General features: G+C 42.5%; 1 protein-coding gene across 1 annotated transcript; it reads left to right on the top strand.

Moving 5' to 3' along the window:
- Positions 1-1,700: 1,700 nt before the first annotated feature.
- PPP1R36 (protein phosphatase 1 regulatory subunit 36) lies at positions 1,701-16,454 on the top strand. Its single transcript, XM_062577873.1, has 10 exons — positions 1,701-1,775; positions 3,229-3,309; positions 4,001-4,122; positions 4,246-4,312; positions 5,231-5,329; positions 9,010-9,150; positions 13,040-13,082; positions 14,542-14,738; positions 14,830-15,021; positions 16,262-16,454. Exons 1-10 carry the CDS (start codon positions 1,711-1,713, stop codon positions 16,452-16,454), a joined length of 1,200 nt encoding a protein of 399 aa, XP_062433857.1. The 5' UTR covers positions 1,701-1,710.
- Positions 16,455-18,862: the final 2,408 nt, after the last annotated feature.

The following is an 18,862-nucleotide window of genomic DNA, read 5'->3' as shown; positions in this document are numbered from 1 at the left end:
CGACCGAAAATAGACTAATGCTTCTTAGGGGTTCTCCAACCCACGGTAGTTATGTCCGTCCTGCGTGTCTATCCTAAAGGTGGACGGAGCTTCAAGAGGTTTGCATGGGTGAAGGACCTCCCCAACCTCTGAAAAATGCAGTGAGGCTAAACCTGGCTGCTGGCAGAAGGGGTGAAAGGGACTCAGAGGGGCTTCATCCCACCAAGGGAAGAAGCATGTGTGCAGCTCCATGATGCCTGCTGTTTATTTTGAAATTGGGGCCAGGGAGTGGTGGTGGCCTGGGGTGGGCAGAGACAGGCAGGGCTGGGGGTGCCCTCAGGGCCCTGGCGTTTGGGAAGTGACCTGGGATCTTTGTGCCTCGAGTTCTACAGGTTTAAAAGGATTTAAAGATAATTACAGGAAGGCTAGGAGACCTTGTTCAAGAGCTTCCCATAGAAGGTGTTCGACTGTATCATTAATAACTGCCACTCTGAGGTATCCCTTTCTGAAAACAAAAATTCATGATAAAACTTCCTTTTTGGCCAATCATCACCCATCTGTGTTAGTGAGAAGCTGCTGAGTTACATTTTGAAGACACCAGAGTGGCATTTTCTCCTTCTTGTTATGCTCTTCAATACCACCACATTTTCTGGTTTTCTCTGGTAGCTCATAATCCCTTGTCTGCCACAAAAAGATACTGCATTTGCTGAAGTCTTTCCACCTGGAGATTGCAAACTTGAACAGGCAATATTAACTAATCGCTTTTTGCCAAGGGATTAGAGCCACAGTTCCCAAATATTTAGCTCGGTGATCTAACCATTGCAGGGGCTGTGTGCTGCTGATGTGAGATGATTTTAGTGTTTTGTGTTCATCATGCTACAACCAAGTTAAATTGAGCGAGAATTGGTGCGAGCCTTGTGGCGACTTGTCTGCATGGGAACTGCCAAAAGTTGCGGAAAGCCTCAGAGTTTTCCTTGCTTTCAATTTACAGGCAGAAAAAAAGGATTTCAGCAGTCAGGCTTTTTTTTTTTTTTTTTTTTTTTTTTTTTTTTGAAGGTGACTTGCAAATAATTGTTAAGGGTTTACAAGGCTTTCTTGTAATTTAGGTAACAGAAGGCCTAATAGGTTTCATTTATTTCCAGAGGGATTTTTCCCCCCCTTTTTAATGTACAGATACTGTAAAATCCTGTTCCTTGTAATGTTGTTAAGTGTTCCCTCAAGGGTCTAACTGATCTTTATTGTAAATTCTTTAAAAAATCAGTAAAATTAGTGCATAACCCATTCCATTTTTAAACAAAAGCTTCTCTTCTCCTAATATTTAGTCACCAAAACAATATAAATATTATCAAAGCCAAATAAAAGCATTGTGTTGTATAAAACATGACTCCCTTTGATTTCTGTATCTTTATTGGTTCACTGACTATCAAAGAACCGAAATTCCTTAGCAAACTTTCAATTATTTCTTTGCAATCTGAAAGAAGGGTAGAAGGAGAGATGATCATTTTTTATAGACGACTACTTTTCTCTTTTGTACGTTGTCAGCATTTTAGCTCAAATAATTACTGTTTGACCAACTCATGAGCAAACACGGTGTGGGTGAAAAGCAGATTTAAGAGATATTTAAAGTGACTAATGTGCACCTTGCTTGTATTGTAAATATTTTGTGAAGTCAGGCTGAGAATATGAGCATAGATTTTTATAACATGTACTCTGTGTGCTGCTTTTTTGCAGATGATAAAGCTAACCCCAGGCATATGGTACTGGAAAGATGATACTAATACACTTGAATTTGCAAGGTAAAAGCATGATCAGTTTAAAATTATGCAGGTTTAGGTCTTGATTCAGCAGTTCCAAGTAAGGTAATGTCAGAGTCTAATCATATTTTATCTGAACATCGACTGTAGGATAAAGTCTTACATACCTGACTGTTTTTTTTCAATTGAGAATAGAGCTCCTTAACTGCTGCTCTGTGACATTATGCCATCATTTTTACGGGGGGAAAGGGCTAAAAGAGAAATATGCGATTTGTTCCATATTGTTCCCAAGCTGAATCCACTGCAGAGGGACCGCTAAAAGTGAGGACCAAATGCTGTCCCCGGTGTCTGTGAGTTGGGTTCAAGGAAGTCCATGAACTGCTGGTCACTGACGCCACTGTTATGTTTGACCTTGCATACTGGTGAGCACTGGAAGACTGCAGACCTTTAGGGAATCCACTATATGCGACTGTGCTTTAAATTTCTGTGGCAGTTGTGGGTTTAGACTATCGGCCCTTAAAAATCGCTATACATTGAAGCAATTTGGAAAAACCTGAATGTATATTCTCCCCTGTTCCCTTGTGCAATACTGGACAGGGAGTGCCATGGAGCATGGTCTCTGCTGCTGCCTCCCTGCCTGGCCAGGCATCTTCCAAGCTTCATGGTGGAGCCAGCTGCTCACCTTGGGAGCCTGGTGGCAAAGCTATTGCAGACACCTCTCACAGTCTGAGTCTGAGCAGCTCCAGCCACCCTCTCTGCTAGGCTTGGGACGCTGCTGACCGTGTGGTGGTTCTCCAGGGATGGGCACGAGTTCACCAGTTCTGCTCGTCTTCTCCCGTGATGATCCCAGAGAAAAGCTCTGGTATTGAGCAGTTTACATTTAAAATCTATTTTCTAAGGCAAGACCCTATTCTACCTTCCCGCTAATTTTAGAAGGAAGAGTTTTTGAGTCAAGAACAATCAACTCTCCTTTCTGGCCACTAATTTCAGGTAACAGGTAGTGGTGGGATATTATGAAATTACCAGATGTATTTACTCGAGTTTTCAAAGCCTGACTATGAAGAAAAAAGCTACTTGGAGAAGTAAGGGAACATCCACAAAGGGAAAGGACTAGTTGAGCTGAAGGCCAAGAGGGTATGTGTAGTAATTTACTGTGAATAAATTTAGGCTGGAAATTAAAAGAAAGTGGCTATTTATCGGTGTTTTCAGGACCAGAATAGTGGAGATAAAGCCACCTGAGACACTGATTACTTGAAGGGTTGATATGACGCAGTGCTTGTGATGGCAGGAGACAGAGCAGGAGGACCCTGGGAAGCTTCTTTCACTCTTCGCTTCATAGTTCTTGAAAGGAACATCTTACATGGACCTCACTACAATCCAGATGCTAGATGGAGGCCCAAATATATATGCCTTTGTATCACGGGATATTGCCCTCTTTGCACTGCTGCTAGTAATTGAAATTCATGCTACTTAATGTTCACACTCTGTATTGCAGCTCCGATCCAGAAGCTGAGGAACACCTTAAGAAAGGAAAAAATATTCACTTTCAGGAAATGGGAGGCACGGCGTTAAACAGGTATTTCAATTCAACTAACCTGTCTCAAAAAGAAGCAAGATTATTTGGGTGGGAAGGTTTTTGCCCGTTGTTGAAGATCACGTCTGAACAAAACGCACGAAACAGGAACCACTGGTCATTTCAGCAGCATGGATGAGTGGTCGGAATGAAAAAGCAAGAGCCAGACATGCCTGGTGTTGAATGCTAACTCAGGCACTAGCTTGGTGCGACTCTGCTGAAGTCATTCACCATCTTCGTTGCTCTTTCTGGATTGCTCAGAATGAGGTAATAGTTCCCATCTGCATAGAAAGAGCGTTGTGAGGTAATGAATTCATCTTTGCAAGGCACTTCAAAGATTAAAGTATTATTATTAATAATAATTTTATAAATTCACAACATGGGATAGCTGACTCCCATCCATTACTTAAAACCTCTTTGATCTAAATAACATAGTCACAATTTATTATATTAGCAACCAAAAGAGCAACTTCAGAAGCGACCTTAAGAGGTGAAATGCCCTGTTCCTCTGAGCGTCCCCAACCTGTTTTGTGGTTAGAATAGCTGAAAGTTAGTTCAGGGTATCTGTCAAGCACTATTTCGCTGCCTGTGTGTTTGAAACCAAGTGCAATGAAAGGAGTATGTACCAGGTGGATTATTCTCTGACTGGAACTGATACTGTGTCCTTAAGTGCTCTGTATTGGTCGACTCCTAGCATCTTTCAAGACGTATGCACTGCAATGTTCACTGGAAGAAGGCTGGCTGAACAAGAGGGAAAATCTCGTAGGCTGTCAAAGCGAGTACAGCATGACTATGTGACGCTGGATGATGTCAAATGTGAGTAATTGCTGGTATTTGATCTCAGCAAGGCATCACTCTTATAGGTTAGAAAACCATCGTTACCAACAGTTAATATTTTTTTTGGAGGAAATACTATTTTTCCCTTCTATATGTTTGCAGATGCTGCTTTGTTTTTGGGGCAAGAAAGTGAGGCACATCGCATGCTCTCGTTTACAGCAGTTATGAGGTATGTCACTTAGAATTTGTTTCAGGAATTATATGAGTGAGGCTGGTAGTGGAGGGGTTAGGCTTTATAAGAAGCAGAAAATAAAAGAACAGTGGTTTAAAATATCTTGTTTATGCTGCTCAGTGGGAAACAATACCAGCGGCATTTCATCCGTGAGATGTGCAGAGAAGTAATCCCATTGCTTGTTTGAAAGAGTCTTCCTCTGGGTTAGCTACGGGCAAGCTATGACTTAGGCCAAAATATTCAAAGCCTGTTACTTGTCTTACTCCAAATTAAATTCCATGTTTGCCAGAGCATCAGTGACACTGGATGCACGGGGAGCGTCTAGCGCAGCTGGGCATCTGCGTTGCCTTCTTGTGCTGCTGCTGCTCCAGTCGGGCCTGCAGAGCTCATTAACTGCTGCTGTTACGTATCAGCATTACTTCTCCAAGCGCTGAGAGCAGGAGGGCGGCTGGGAGAGCACTTTGTCTCCGAGGCACGTCTCTGAGCTCAGCAGGGCGTTACAGTGGCTGCACGGCCTTTGGTTTAGGAATGTGTCTGCAGACTTTGCTGAGCCTTAGATGTACTGTCCCCGAAGAAGGCGAGAGGGGCATCCCAGGTATCCCGTTTGCTCCTTTGAATGGGAATGCCACCCTTTCGGTGTGTTTAGTGCAGAAAAGGTGCTCGCTGGGAGCATGTCTGGTTATATGCAGTTCAATCCACTCTTCAGCGTAACTTTTGGACTCCTAGTAATTCTCTAAAAGCCTTCAAACTCTTACTGCAGGATGCAGTGCTTGCTACAAATAGGTCTAGACTGTATGGATAGTTTTTGACATACTGTAGGCCCCTGAGCAGAGACTTTGTTCTTTTTCATAATAGCCTGGTGGTGTTTGTATCTGCGAATTTGTAGATATGGTGACCTTTCTACTTTCCATTTAGGAATAAGAAACTAGATGCGTTCCTCATGGCTCTGATTTTCTACTTATCTTTTTACTTGGAAAAAATTGCCCTGGAAAAGACATCCAAAACTCCAGTTTCGTGAGTATGAGACTTCACTAGTGTAAGTACATAGGGCATGCCCCAGCAAATCTGGAATCACAGGGCAGGCTTTCATGTCAGAGTCAGTGGGATCCTGCATACGAGCAAGGACTTCTTGCATGAGTAAAGACTGCGTAACAGGGCTTGCCCTGTGCATAGACTAGGTTTGTTATTGCTGGCTTCGTTATAATGCTTGGCGCTAAAGCCACAAGCATATATTGGCCAAGTCTATACATGGAAGACCACAGGGAACAGTCCCAAGGCTATGTAGAGAAACTGAACGGGGAGGGTTTTGAACCCCGTTTTTCCGCAGCCTTGCCTTGAGTGACGTGCACTGTGGTTCATGTGGCATGGCAGCATCCTAGTCTCCATTTCAAGATAGTGATTGGATCAGCCTTGCTGCAGTGGGGTCACCAAATAATTTGGCTTGTCCAGGTAACACTGCAATGTAAATAAATCTACTACTGCTATAAATGCTAAATCTGTATGACTGTTCTGGACTGAATTACCATCTCTTACTGCCATTTCCTGGTGGTAACATTAGCATCCAGTCATTTCTGCTTGCAGAACAAAGCAACAAATAATCATATCTGAGTTTACTGGATGTTAATTTGTGCTGTGGGTCACATTGCTTTAAGATTCCTTTTTAAATACTTCGCAAAGCAGGCTCAGATGACTCTTTGGTGATATCAGCATGTTTCAACAGGAGAAATATATGTTAGGAAAGCAGTTCTCCAGTGAGGGTGTGTGACCATACTTGCTACCTTGCAAAGTGGAAGTGGGGATTACAGAGGAGTAGTTTAGGAGCTGCTGTATTAGAGGATTATATACCTTGGGAGAAAGTATTACTGAGCTACAAATCATGATTATAAGAAAACTTAATGATCTGCTGGGCTCATTAATAATCTCTGAGAATTGATTGACTATTTTATTAAAACACCTAATAATTACTTACTTGACAGTTCTTGAAGCCTTGATATAAAGAGGAGCTGATGTATCTGGATTGAAGCAAAGATTGTTGGAGGATTGGTGGCCTTAAGGAATTTGCTTGCTCCACCTCCATGGATTGTCAGGTGTTTCTCTCATTGTGCAAAGAACAATTCATAAATAAAGAAAACCATGAGTGTAATTTCATATACGAATTTCATATACAATTTACATAAACTGCATTGGGCTGCAGTTTACAAAATGACCCTTCACTCTTGGCTAGTAAAGGACAAGGAGGCCACTTCATGGGCCATTACAGCTCAAAATGGCCCGTATCATTGACTGGTGTTGCAAATACGGATACAAACAGACTGAAATAAAAAGAAGTTTGGACCTATTGCAATATAGAGTTATGCTTCCAGTATCCAGGGGGTTCTGGTCACTAGCTATAAGCTTTGGATAATCCCTGCCAGGAGAGACTTTTTGCTTTTTTTTTTGCTGTATTCTGGCATCTTAGCTGATTTGGAGGAACAGGGAGACAGTATGCTGGGAAGAGCTCTCTGCCATTGCACCTTCTTTCCCTGCTCAAAATCTTGCATTTCCTCTATTATCTGCCTGGTTTAATTCTGACCTTGATGCATACATGAGCTATATTTAAAAATCAAATATAGTGAGTACTGTCATTCCTCTTCTGTGGATATCTTTCTTGATCTTACCATCTAGAAGGTATTTTTTACTGAGTTTATTTTTAGCTTAAATGATTCTTCTGTTGGTCATGACATTTTGAGACTTGTCACAGTACTTTGTAAGGTATGGAATCAAATAGAGACACAATTGCCACAAATGTAGCCAAGACATGCTGGTACCTTTCCATGTGTCTGGTTGTTGACACCTGTAATTTGCTCATAGCTAAACTGATAGATTTGGCCTCATAATGGAAAAATTTCACCCCAATAACACTGGTAAATACCACTGTCTTTTTTTTTCTGTCACCTGCTGCAGCACAGGATATTACCTCTTCCTAGGACCATCAGAGAGTTTTGTGTATCAAACTCCCTCCTGCCACCAGGACCGAGGCCACCAGTACCATCTTTAATTCCCACTGCTCTCATCCTCTTGCATATTAATAAAAGATAAAGCATCTCCACTGTAAAGTTTGTTGAAAGATTTTGGAAAGCCTTTTGTGGCTAATTCTGGGTGAGGATATATGGAATGGAAGCTGTTTGGAGACTGGGCTTGGTAGCCCACCTAGGCCTTTTTCAGCCTGATGGTTCTACATGGCAGACACAAGCAATGGCTCTGCAGTCTTTGACTGCTCTGCGCTCTTGCAGACCGTGTGTGATATCCTAGGAACGTAAAAAATGCTGTTTATTCCTGCCCTTACTTTGCATGTTTTGGGATTCCTGCTGTTCAGGCTGCCTACGGTAGATTCCAGCTCATCTCTTGTGATTATTACAGTCCCCAGGGAGCCAGACCTGATGGTCTGAATAGCTCTTCACTGTCTTGAACGCAGACATAGTAGAAGTATCAGCATTCATGGTGCCTCAGTAGAGAGTCTAAGTCCTTGATTAAGAAGTCATTGCTTCTGTGTGTTAAACTTTCTTATATTGGAAGGAATACATATCAGACAAAGTCAAGATGAAGACATCTTTGACTTCTTGTTACCTATCTTTTGTTGATTCTAGGCTGACTTGTTTTAAATCCAAGCCTGAGGCTTCTCTGGCTTCCTCTAGATTCAGGAATATCTTGTAACTAACTTCAAAAACAACCAACCAGTTTTCCAAAGCAGTGGGCAGGAGGCATTCCCCATCACTGGAGACAGCGTAGGAGTATTCATTTCTGAAATATGTGACCCTAAGAACAAAAACTGAGCAGTGGTAAATGAGATAGGACTGGCACATGGGCTATTATTTTGCCCCGTATTTTCTTTTCCACTCAGTTTCTATTTGTTTCTGCTTTGAACCCTTTCATATCTTTTTAGGAAAATCAGTTGAATTTTATTAGCAATTATCCTTGAGAAGCCGAGAGTAATTGCCCTAATTATTAGAGCTGGGTCTTGTAGAAAGCCTTTGACCTTGAGGCCATCAAGGATGGGACCGATAAAAACAACCCTCCTGAGTATGAAAGGAGGCTGGTGACTTTTAGGTCTGTAGCACTCCCAGGTACTGGGAGACAATCTGGTGGACTGCAGGGGAAGCAGAGAAAGCAGAGAGCTCTTTGGCTTGGTATTTCCTTAGTGTTTGATCTGAACCGGTTTAAAATGCAGGCTTGCGGTGTCAGCCTTTCCTGTTTGGAGGCAGTCCCAAAGGTGCTTCTTCTGCCTTTGTGAAGAGAAGCGCTGTCTCTGACTGAACCAGACCCGCTGCTTCTTGCTGCCTGGTGGCAGTCTGCACCCGGAGATATCTAAGTGCACCTCCAGGGCTTTTATGTAGACTGCAAAAAGAGTTCATAAGCTGCATGGGATCAAAGAAAGCAACCTAAAAGGCTGTGGGCACGGAGCTTATAAGCTCTACAGGGCAGGAGAGACTGTCTGGGCCCAAGCCCTAGGCCTTGTGGCCCCATCAGCATTGCAAAGCTGCACTGAAGGTGTCTGAGCTTGCTGCAGTGGAGTCCTCCGAGGTTGGTGTCATGTAGTGGGGTGGCTTATGTGCCCCAAAACTGTTCTTACTTCTCAGGACCAGTCACTCTTTCTGGCATTCCTTCTATCCAGAACACCTTCCCTAAAAATGTTGTTTTCTTTCTAATTTAAACAGGACCATCGTTTTGTTAGAGGAGAAAGAAATGGACAACGTCCTGGCAAAGTTAGAAGTGGCCAGGATTCACCTTGCCAAGCTGTACTGTAATCTTATCCTTGGAGAAGGCATGGCAGAGCACTACCACATGTCTTGTGGAAAGTAAGCCACAGAAAACTTTCCTCCTGGGGACCGTTGCTATGTCAGGTGCAGCAGCAACCCAAAGCCTTTCTTGAGTGACAGAAGTGAATGTCCAGGGTAACAAATGTCTTTGTGGATCAAAGAGACACATGGGACACAGGGACCATGAGGCAGAGAGTGTCCTGATCTCCATGAAGCTCCAGCTGGTAACTGACTCTGAAAGTGTTTCTGGTGAGCTGCTGCCAGCTGATCTGGCCACAACAAGTTGCAGCAGGGCACAGGTTACTAGACTGGGCTCTAGCCCAGGTATGTTGAAGCCTTGCTAGATATACAGACCGTGAACCTTTGATGGGTTCAGCACAGTCATCAGCGCAAAAGGCAGTGCCAGCCCTGGATCTCAGCCCTGCCCCGCTTCCACTTACTGAATCTTGAAGACAAACAGTATAAGAGGAAGAACGTGTTATGTACCAGTGGTTGCCATTGATCCCTGCTTTGATTTCCTCTTATATCATGTCTGAGAAGTCGTAAGAGTACTGGCAAGTGAAGGAGACCATGTTCCTGAACGGCAGCAAATGAGGGGATTAGAGAGAAGAAGGGGTTGTGCTTGGGGATCTTGGGCATTGGTTGTGTAGGCCTTCTTCTACTGAGCAAGGAAGACAACGCATGGTTTTCCCAGAGTGGTGGACACCAGTTGCTCTTTAGATGCTATGGACCAGTGAAGAACTGAGGGTGGAGAGAAAGTTGCTGTGAGAATGAAGAAACTGAAGCATTTGGGAGGGGATGGGAGAATGTTTGAAAAGCCAGAGGAACCAAGGGAATGATGAGAAGCAAAAAAAGGTAGGGAGCTTAATTGGAGATGAAAGCAAACATGGGTAGCTCTGTTGTTTCTTCACTCATATGTCTGGTGGGTGTGACTGTGCAGGATGGAGGCAAGACAGAGGTCTAGTGGCAAAAAAACAGCAGTGGGTAGAGGCTGGCCAGGGGTTGGAACATTGGTGTCCAGGCTGTAAAGACACAGAGGACAGAGAAGAAGGTTGTGCCTTAAAATGTTTCTGATGTAAGGTGCTGTGTGAAGAGGGACCTCACTGAGTTACTCACAGGAGGGTGGTAGCTGACTGCAGCTAGCTTCAGAGTTAAGTTAATGCTGAGTATGCTACAATATATGGCATTTCCCATGCCATATTGCAATTACATAAAAATCTCTTCCAGGATGACTCAGTTTAGCCTTAAATGTTATCTGGATACTCCCAGTCCATTATGTAAACTGCCAAAAACAAAAGCTAAGGGACAGAACTGATTAAAACTCTTAATTATAAAAGCTAGTTAAGAATTTTTTGAGTGCACATGGTTTTGGATGGGAAAGATCCTTTATTAAAATGGAAACTGTGACAAGGGTTATTTCTGATGAATTTCTTTTGACCTGAAAAGTGTTTAGATGAAAAAGCTGTGAAACTACTAATGATGTGCCATTCCCTCTTTTACCATGTTTTATTATAGCTCAACCGAAATGTCTTTAGATTCAGGATGATATTGAAGCTTTTACTTTTTCATTCTGATTCACCATAGCAACATTTTAATGAAATCTTATCATGTGCTGGGAAACTGTTTTTCCTTCTAGATCTGCCAAATATGTATGTGTTTGTATGAAATCATTAATTGTTCATATACATGTATTTTTTTCCAAAAGTTTAAAAAGGGACACAGATGGAGAACATCTTCAACTTAACAATTTGCGTGTTTTGTAAAATGCAGCACAAAAAATCCTATGTTGATATTACCTCAGCCTGGGATTTGAGAGAATTCCTCCAGACCTGTTATTTGTGTGTGTTAGCATTAGCTCTTTTATGCCTCCAATGCTGAGGAGGAATAGGTGTGTCTGGCTTTCTCCTTTTAAGTTGATGGGGTTGTGCAACCTTTTTGTGGTGCCAGTTTCCTTCTGGGCATTGGCATAATGGGAAAAATACAGAGTGTTCCCAAAGCTGCGTGCATCAATGGCACAAGCACTGCTGAGTCAGCCCTTACTGATCCTTGAAGCTGGTTTGATCCATGGGCAATTAGAGTCACAGTTGTGGTCAAGAGAGCTGCTAAAATGGCACAGGAAGCATTTCTTCCCCATGTGGCCCTATGCAGAACAGTGGTTCTTGTAGGTATCTCAAGCCACCGTCTTCTTAAATCCAAACCCTATGCTTAATGCACTGTCTGCTTTGGCTGTGCTATCCTTCTCTTTAATGCATGAATTCATCCCGTCACCCTGTCAGCTCTAAGAAATAATTGTTATTGTATTTCTAGAAGGCGTGATGCTCTTCACTCACTCATTCACATGTTTCTTGCAAGTTCTGTCCTGAATGTTACTGTAAATTTGATGTTTCCCTAACCATTTCTGTATTTTCCTAGGTAATTAGCAGCTGTGCCCTAGACATGGGAGTTGCCTGCTAGTACAACACTTATTTTAGGAAACTTTACTTCAAGTAGGTCTTAGCTAATATATCACCCAAAGAAAGAAAGCGTTGAGAAGAGAAGGGTGGAGACCTCCAGCCTTATTTGGCTCTAATTATTAGTGTTAGTTTCTGTTGCTGACGTCCACATAGGTTTCTCTGACTGCTGAAGCAGGGGTTAGTTCAAAGACACTGCAAAGATACGTAACGCTAAAAGGTGAAGCTGAAACCTTTATGTTTAGGTTTAAGGAGCCAGCTTCACATAAGGTTCCTCCACTGTGTTATTCTGAAGACATGAATTCTGGTTAAGTGCAGCATTCTAAGGAGTCAAACGCATCAAAGTTATTTGGGAGATTCTGCTTTGGCAAAGGCCATGCCATGCTTGCACAGTCGGATTTCTTTTACCCCATATGTGGGGTTTGGGATCTCAGCTGAACTGTCAGCAGAAGTAGGATTGGTGGGCAACAGGGAGATACGTGATCCTGTTGATCAATATTTCAATAAACAAAAACGACAGGCTGGTTAATGGAGGTATGGGGCTGAAAAGATACTATCTTCATAGTCTGCTCTGCATTGATGTTTCTGCAGTGATGGCAGCTGGGGATACCAGTTTGGAACAACTGATGTTGATCTTACCAGGAACATAGGGGATGTTTCAGAAGGTGGTGAATTAACAGAGACACAGGGCTTCCTGTGCGTCTCTCAGGACCTAGCCAGATCTGTGGAGATCTGGAGGCTTGCAAGGGAAATTGCTTTTCCTTCCATAAGGGTGAGCTGTGCCACCTCCAAGAGAACTGAATGCCTGCTGGGTTGTGTTCATCACCTTCCACATTAGTACTGGTTTCCATGATGGGCTTCCATTTGGCTTTGTCTGAGAATCCCCAGGCTCAAGTGGGTGGTGAGATCATCTCTCGGATTTCCACTGGGCAAATTGCTGCTTCCTTAACAAAGGCCCTGTGTCATTCTTGTGCATGTTTTGCATTTCTTCTTGGAGATCCATCAGTTATCTCTCTCCTGGTTTTCAAGTATATTGTCTCAGCACTGGCCTGGCTTTGTTCCCTGGTAACTCTGCTTGTTGCTCTTCCAGTGATGTCAGGGAGAGTTTTCTATGGACTTCAGTGGAAACTGGGTTAGATCAGTGCTGACTGCTTTTGAGAGGCCCATGCAGAGAACTCAGTTTAGATAGCAGGGGAACCTCACCTGCTCGTCACATCCAGCTTTGTTCTCTGTCAAATTTAATTAACTGAGCCATAGAATATTTTGCATTTTCTCCTTCCGAGGCAATGCAGAAGTCCTGTCTTTCTCTTGGACAGTGGTCTCTGCATGCTAATAATGAGGATCTACCAACACCAACTTTATTGCTTTGGTGAAATGGCAACTTGGGAATAGCCACATAAGTCATATTCAATACTCTCTTTAGAGAACTCAGAAGACAACTGCTGCTATTAATTTTGTGCTGTTGTTCACTGCCTTAGGAGAAAAACATCATCATCGCAGAAGGATCGGGACTTCTTTGAGGTAAGAAAGATACAAAGACGAAGGGAGAGCATGACTGTCAGCCCAAAGCCTGTCCCTTCCTCGTGCATTGAAGTTCTGCAGTCAGCCTGCTCCTTTCCCTTTTGGTTCTGCCAGTAGTATACTTGTAGGGCAAAGTACCTACAGTAAGATTTTTATCTTTGGGCCTAGATTACAATGCCATTGTAAAATACAGTCTGGTTCTACCCTTCAGGCCCTACCCTTTCCTCTTGGAGCCCTTAGCTGGAGAGTTTCAGGTCCTCTCTGGCTGCCTCAAAGCCTGGGCAGTTTCTATCACTGCCTGAGGTCCCCCTGGGAAATCTGGTCTATAGGTTTCTTCTCATCATTGGTTTCATAATTTCACCTCTAAATAAGAAATTTCACAGCTGACTTTCATTTTTATTGCCCTTACAACATTTCTAGCTGCCAATGAGCTCTTCTAGCCTGCCACATACACTTCAATGAGCATTTGGTATGTAGTTACACTTGGTATGTAGTAGCACTTAAGCAAATTAATGTAAAACAGCTAGGGCCCAAATTATACTTTGTAATTCACAAATTGGGATGCATTTTCTTGAAAGATGAGTATTGTGGATACAGTTTAGGGATACCGAGCAGTCCCAGTGGTACCACCTTTTCAAGAACAGGCTTAGCAGACATTTGATTTAGTGGATGTTCACTTGGCTTCAGGAATCACAAATAATGAACAGGAGTGAAATGCTAGACTTTGTTTTCTAGTCAGCAAGCAGATATGTGGGGATGATATGCAATGAGTTCATATTTGGTAATAATATTTTCTGTGATCATAATGCTGTCATCTGGGGTGGGAATCATCTTGTCTAACTCTAGTCGCTCAAACAGTAGGCGTCCAGTCAGACTGGGCCCTTAGGCTCTCTTGGCAGTCAATGGAGAAAAAGAGAAGCTCAGCTAGAGGGTGAATTGTTTTTCCCTAAAACAGATGTGTGAGCCATGGAATGACTCATCTCATCTGTCTCTTTCCATTGATTATTGAAGGAAATTAGATAGTGATCTCCAGTTGGCTCCTTCATATTCAGCAGCAAGGCTAAGTCACACTGGCCAGAGTTAAGCGAGATCAAATCCATCTGAACTGTGTTTCAGCTTCATCTGTTAGTATATTGTTAAAAAAAGATTATCATCCTCTTCCCATCATGCAGTGTCAGTGCAGGGAGTTACTGCTCTTAATTGCTTTAGTAGGGATATATTGGATAGGCCTCTAAGTATGGAGACTTCTAGCCACCTGGCCATGAGTTGGAAAGGTAGTTATAGAGTCTTCATACTGTGAGTGTCCTTTCAAATATTGTCTGATAAATGGTAAATTGCCATTTGGTCATTGCCAAACTGGTTGCTGGCTTTTTAGTGGAGTCATGCCAGCCTCCACACTGGGACGCAGTGGCACATGGGGACTTCCCCAGTGAAAATGAGATCTGTGTTTTCGATTCAGAGCTTCTACAGCTACTGCTGCTATGTGGCTTGGCTTGCATTCAGACGGAAGCACTTCCGAGTGATTCAGGAAGAAATCTGCAGGCTTCTTCGCTCTGATATATTTAATCCTACCTTAAGAGAGAAGAAAGATGTTGACTTGCAGAAAGCTGGAGACCAAACTGCCGATGCAAAGAAAGTGAGATTCCCATGTCACAGGTACATGTGTGACACTCTGATGGGCCTGTAGGGACCCCCCCTGCCCCGTCCCAACACACTGAGATAACAGCTGCATCTGTTTTCTTTCAAGAAATGGCTGTGCCAAGCGTCCATCAATAAATATCGTGGCCCAGCAGCGCTCACCAGTGCTCAGCACGCTGCTGCCCTTACCGAAGGACAGTGCTCAGCACCTCTTTCAGAAGCAATTCTACCATCGGGGCAAAACCCCTCAGCCTTGCAAGAGTAAAGACTTGCCAGAGTTCTCAGAGTTATTCACTACCAAGTAAGGGGCTATTTCCGTGGGTAAGTAGATTTGGTTGTACTATCAGAGAGGATGTCTGATGGCTAGCTCTTCCTCACCGGGAGAGGGGCCAGCGGACTGAGAATCTGTCTACTCTGTAGTTAGAGAGCACAACTGGAGTGTAGGTAAGACGGGCTCGAGCCAGTCTGGAATTAGCAGTAGTAGTACTCTGCGTTAACTGATGGCAAAGCAGCTACCATCCATCACAGTGTTTTGTTAAAACTGAAAAGTTTTCTGGGGGAAAAAAATGTTTTAATATACATTGAAAAGAAACTAATCAAATGATCTTAAGTCAAAGTGGATTTTTTTTTCTGTTTGTGATTCAGTCCAAATTCTTATTTTTACATGACTTCTAGGTTATATTTATTGACGTATTTTATTTTGACAAAGTCATTTTGTTACTACAATGTAGTTCTAAAATATAACTTCTATTGTAATAAAAATACAAGAGAGCTTTTTCTTCTGATTCAAGATAAAAGCCAAATTTTCAAGCCTTCCTATGTCACGAAAGAGTAATTTCATTTTCCATCCAACTATGGATAACAGCAGTATCACTACATTACTTCTTTATGTAATAACTCATGTAAACAGGACCACTGTAAATCAGTGTTGTTCTGTTGAAGTGTATGCAGGGCTACCAGTAAGGCTTTCCAATGTAAATCTTCTTTTTCTGCCTGGAAGTTATAATTTGAGAATGTCCAACATTTGTGTGGACCCTCCTGAGTTCTGGAAAACTAATGAACACTACTAAGCTATACATGCAAAATCATGGACGCATCTACAACACATGACCAGTGGGCCCGGTGTTTCCTGAGAACATGAAATTTGTGGCAAATGCACATGTAATTGCTCTTTGCAGCTCTGTGTACTGAATATATTGGCTTTACAGCTCAAGCACGTGCTCATAAATTCATACGCAGTAAGGCCATCCTTTCCAGGAAGTGCTAAGCTTTACTTAGGCAAATGTGCTTTATGTTGTGTACATTCACACTCCATACAGAAACATGACATGGTATGCAAAGTGCGGAGTGCATAAGCATGCTTATTTGTTTTTCCCTGGGGGAATGCAGATATTCTCTTCCTAATGTGTTATCCACAGTATAACTAAAGTAGGCAAGGCTCCTTGCTGTTTTACCCAGGAAAAATTACAAATTGTTCTCCCTTACTGTTGTTTTCCTTTGCTTCATTGCGTCAGTCATATTAACACCACTTTTTGTAACAGGGTGGGCATTATTGGAGCGCCTCGTAGTGAGTTAAATCCCATTATGCTCATGCCCATCGGGATGATGGAGGAGGAAGAGGAAGAACAAGGACGGAAGAGGAGTGGTTCCTCCATCCCTTCAACTGACCTGAGTATATCAACTCTGAGAAGCCCTCAAAGCAGACTTAGTAATCAGAGTAGTGTCATCTCATGAGCAATGACAGAAGCTGACTATAATCAGAGCATCTAGCAGAACTGGTATCTTGTGTTGAGTGCCAAAATTTCACATCTTTAAGTAAATGACTTTGAACCTGCAGCTTAAAAAGTCTGTATCATTTATCAGAGGTGGGGTAGTCTAGCACAAATGGTCCTGGACTAGGCGACTGAAGACCTACATGTTAATTCCTGGTTCTGTCATCAACCTACTCAGTGATCTTAGATCATTGCATTCTCCTTCTTACTTAATGCCTTGGTTGCACCGTTTCTAAAATGAAGATTATTTTGCTGACTTTGCTAAGTGCTTTGATACCTGCAGATGAATATCATTATTGATTATAATGTCAACCTTCTTTTTCTGAAGGGTTAGTAAAGCGAAAATGATTTCCCAGGAGACATGACAGTACTATAGTTACTAAAATTGTGCCTTTAAAGGAAGTTCCTTTGCATCTTTAATAAATTGTGCTTACTCCTTTTTTGATTTCCATCCTATCTAGCCTAATTTGTGATTCACTGGGAAAAGAATACAGCAAAGAGGAATACTGTTATTTAAAGAATCAACCAAACATTCATTTTATTTTGTCTTGCTAGTGATAGAATTTGATTTTTTTTCTTGTTGATCTGTACATGATTGGGAAAGCAGATCCTAGAAATCCAAACTTAAAATATACAGTTGGGATGTTAGTATCTTGAATTAAAATGAACTTGTAATGAGAAATGATATGAATTTACCTATAAAACTATCCATATGTGCTAATCATTAGAATCAGGAGGAAGACTTAGGATGAAATCCTGGTTTGTCATAATCAGCAAAAAAATGATAGCCAACGAAAAAGTGAAGGAAAAGCAGAGAAATAGTATTTCAGTTATTGCTGAGAGGAAGGGTTTGATGCCTTAGTGCTGGTTTGGAAGTTTTTCAGCAAAATGTATTTATGCTGGATAAAAATAATACAGCAATTTCCCCCGGCAATTTGTGGTTCAGTTTTTAAAAGGATGACTTTTTTTTTTATTATTATTAAAATTATCATTAGAACTTTACCTCTTTTGGAGTAACCAACAGTTTATGGGCTAGATCACGTAGGTGAGATGTCCCTTGCACAGGCACTTGAACTGCAGGTTCACAACTGTTGTTTGGTCTCTTCAGTTAGACTGACACAGGTTATATCAACACTTTAATATCATTATGGCCTAAGCTTGTTTTCCTTGTGTCAGGTGAGTACTTTTACCATTGGATGAGGTTGTTGTGACCTGCAGTTTCTGTCTTAAGCTTTTCATTAGGCATTTCCCGTGCTACTAAGCAAAAATATTTAGAAGTTTTGTGGGATGGAAAACACATATTCTTTCCCAAAGGAAAAGAATTTAGAACAGTGCGTGAGACTGCTGTATCTTCCTCATGTACATGGTCTAGAGTGTTACACTCTTTATTCAAAACTAACATTTCTGGATTATACGTTTGCATTCATGTTGGGAAGTCAAGTTAGTAAAAGGTTCAGGCAGGCACAGGGAAATGTTTTTCTCATGGAAAGCAGGCCATTGCTGGAGTAAACAGGAGAGATACTGAATGTCCATATCTCTTTTCCCTTAACTCACAACCCACTCAGAGTTTGAAGTTTCATTTTTGTGACAACAAATAAGTAAGAAAGGAAGGTAGCTTAGGAATGTCATTTATTGTGGTCTAAACCTTTGCTCTTATGGTCTCAGAAATGATGATGAGAGCTTGACAGGGTGCTTTAGTTGCAGGTTTCCTAGAAGCTTGTTTGGGCAAAGCATGTGCAACTGCTCTTGCAGACTGCATGAGCAACTCCAGCATGGCACATACCTGGCTGAAGATGCAAGAGGCAAGCATGCTATCATTGCCCTGCAGCAGCGTGGTTTCCCTCCTGAAGGATGCAGCAAGATGTTGGCAGAGGGAGCCTACAACACGGCTTTCTCCTTCTGGTCTTGGGACAAGCCTGGTTCCTGCATTCGGAGACCTGTACATGCTAAGGGATGTGTGTGTATGGCTTTGGCTGGCCCGTGTCTGACCTGTGGATTTGCCCTCTGGGCAGAATGAGGTTGACATCCCAATATGCTATGCAATGTCCTTGCAAAGTGTCTCCCTTTGTTACATCTCAGCAAACAGGCGTTGTACTGGGTCCTAAAAAGAGTGTGAGTGAAAGGTGTCCTTTGCAATGTCAGTCCTGCAGGGCAATGTAGTCTCTGGTATTTGCTAATAACTGGGAGTTGTGAGCAGCCCCTGCAGTGCCTGGGGCAGAGATTTCATGGAGTTACACACTCTGCCTGTGGTGGGTCCTGGGCAGCCCTAGGACGGCAGGAGAAGACAGAGGGTGGAGCGCGTACTCACGTAGACAGCAGAGCCGCTGGATGTGAACACAGTTTACGTACACTGTCACTTACCTGTCCATG

Source organism: Rhea pennata, chromosome 5, assembly GCF_028389875.1.
Source record: "Rhea pennata isolate bPtePen1 chromosome 5, bPtePen1.pri, whole genome shotgun sequence".
Lineage (NCBI taxonomy): Eukaryota > Metazoa > Chordata > Aves > Rheiformes > Rheidae > Rhea > Rhea pennata.
Note: the sequence above shows the minus strand (reverse complement) of the source record. Positions and strands in the feature narration are given on the sequence as shown.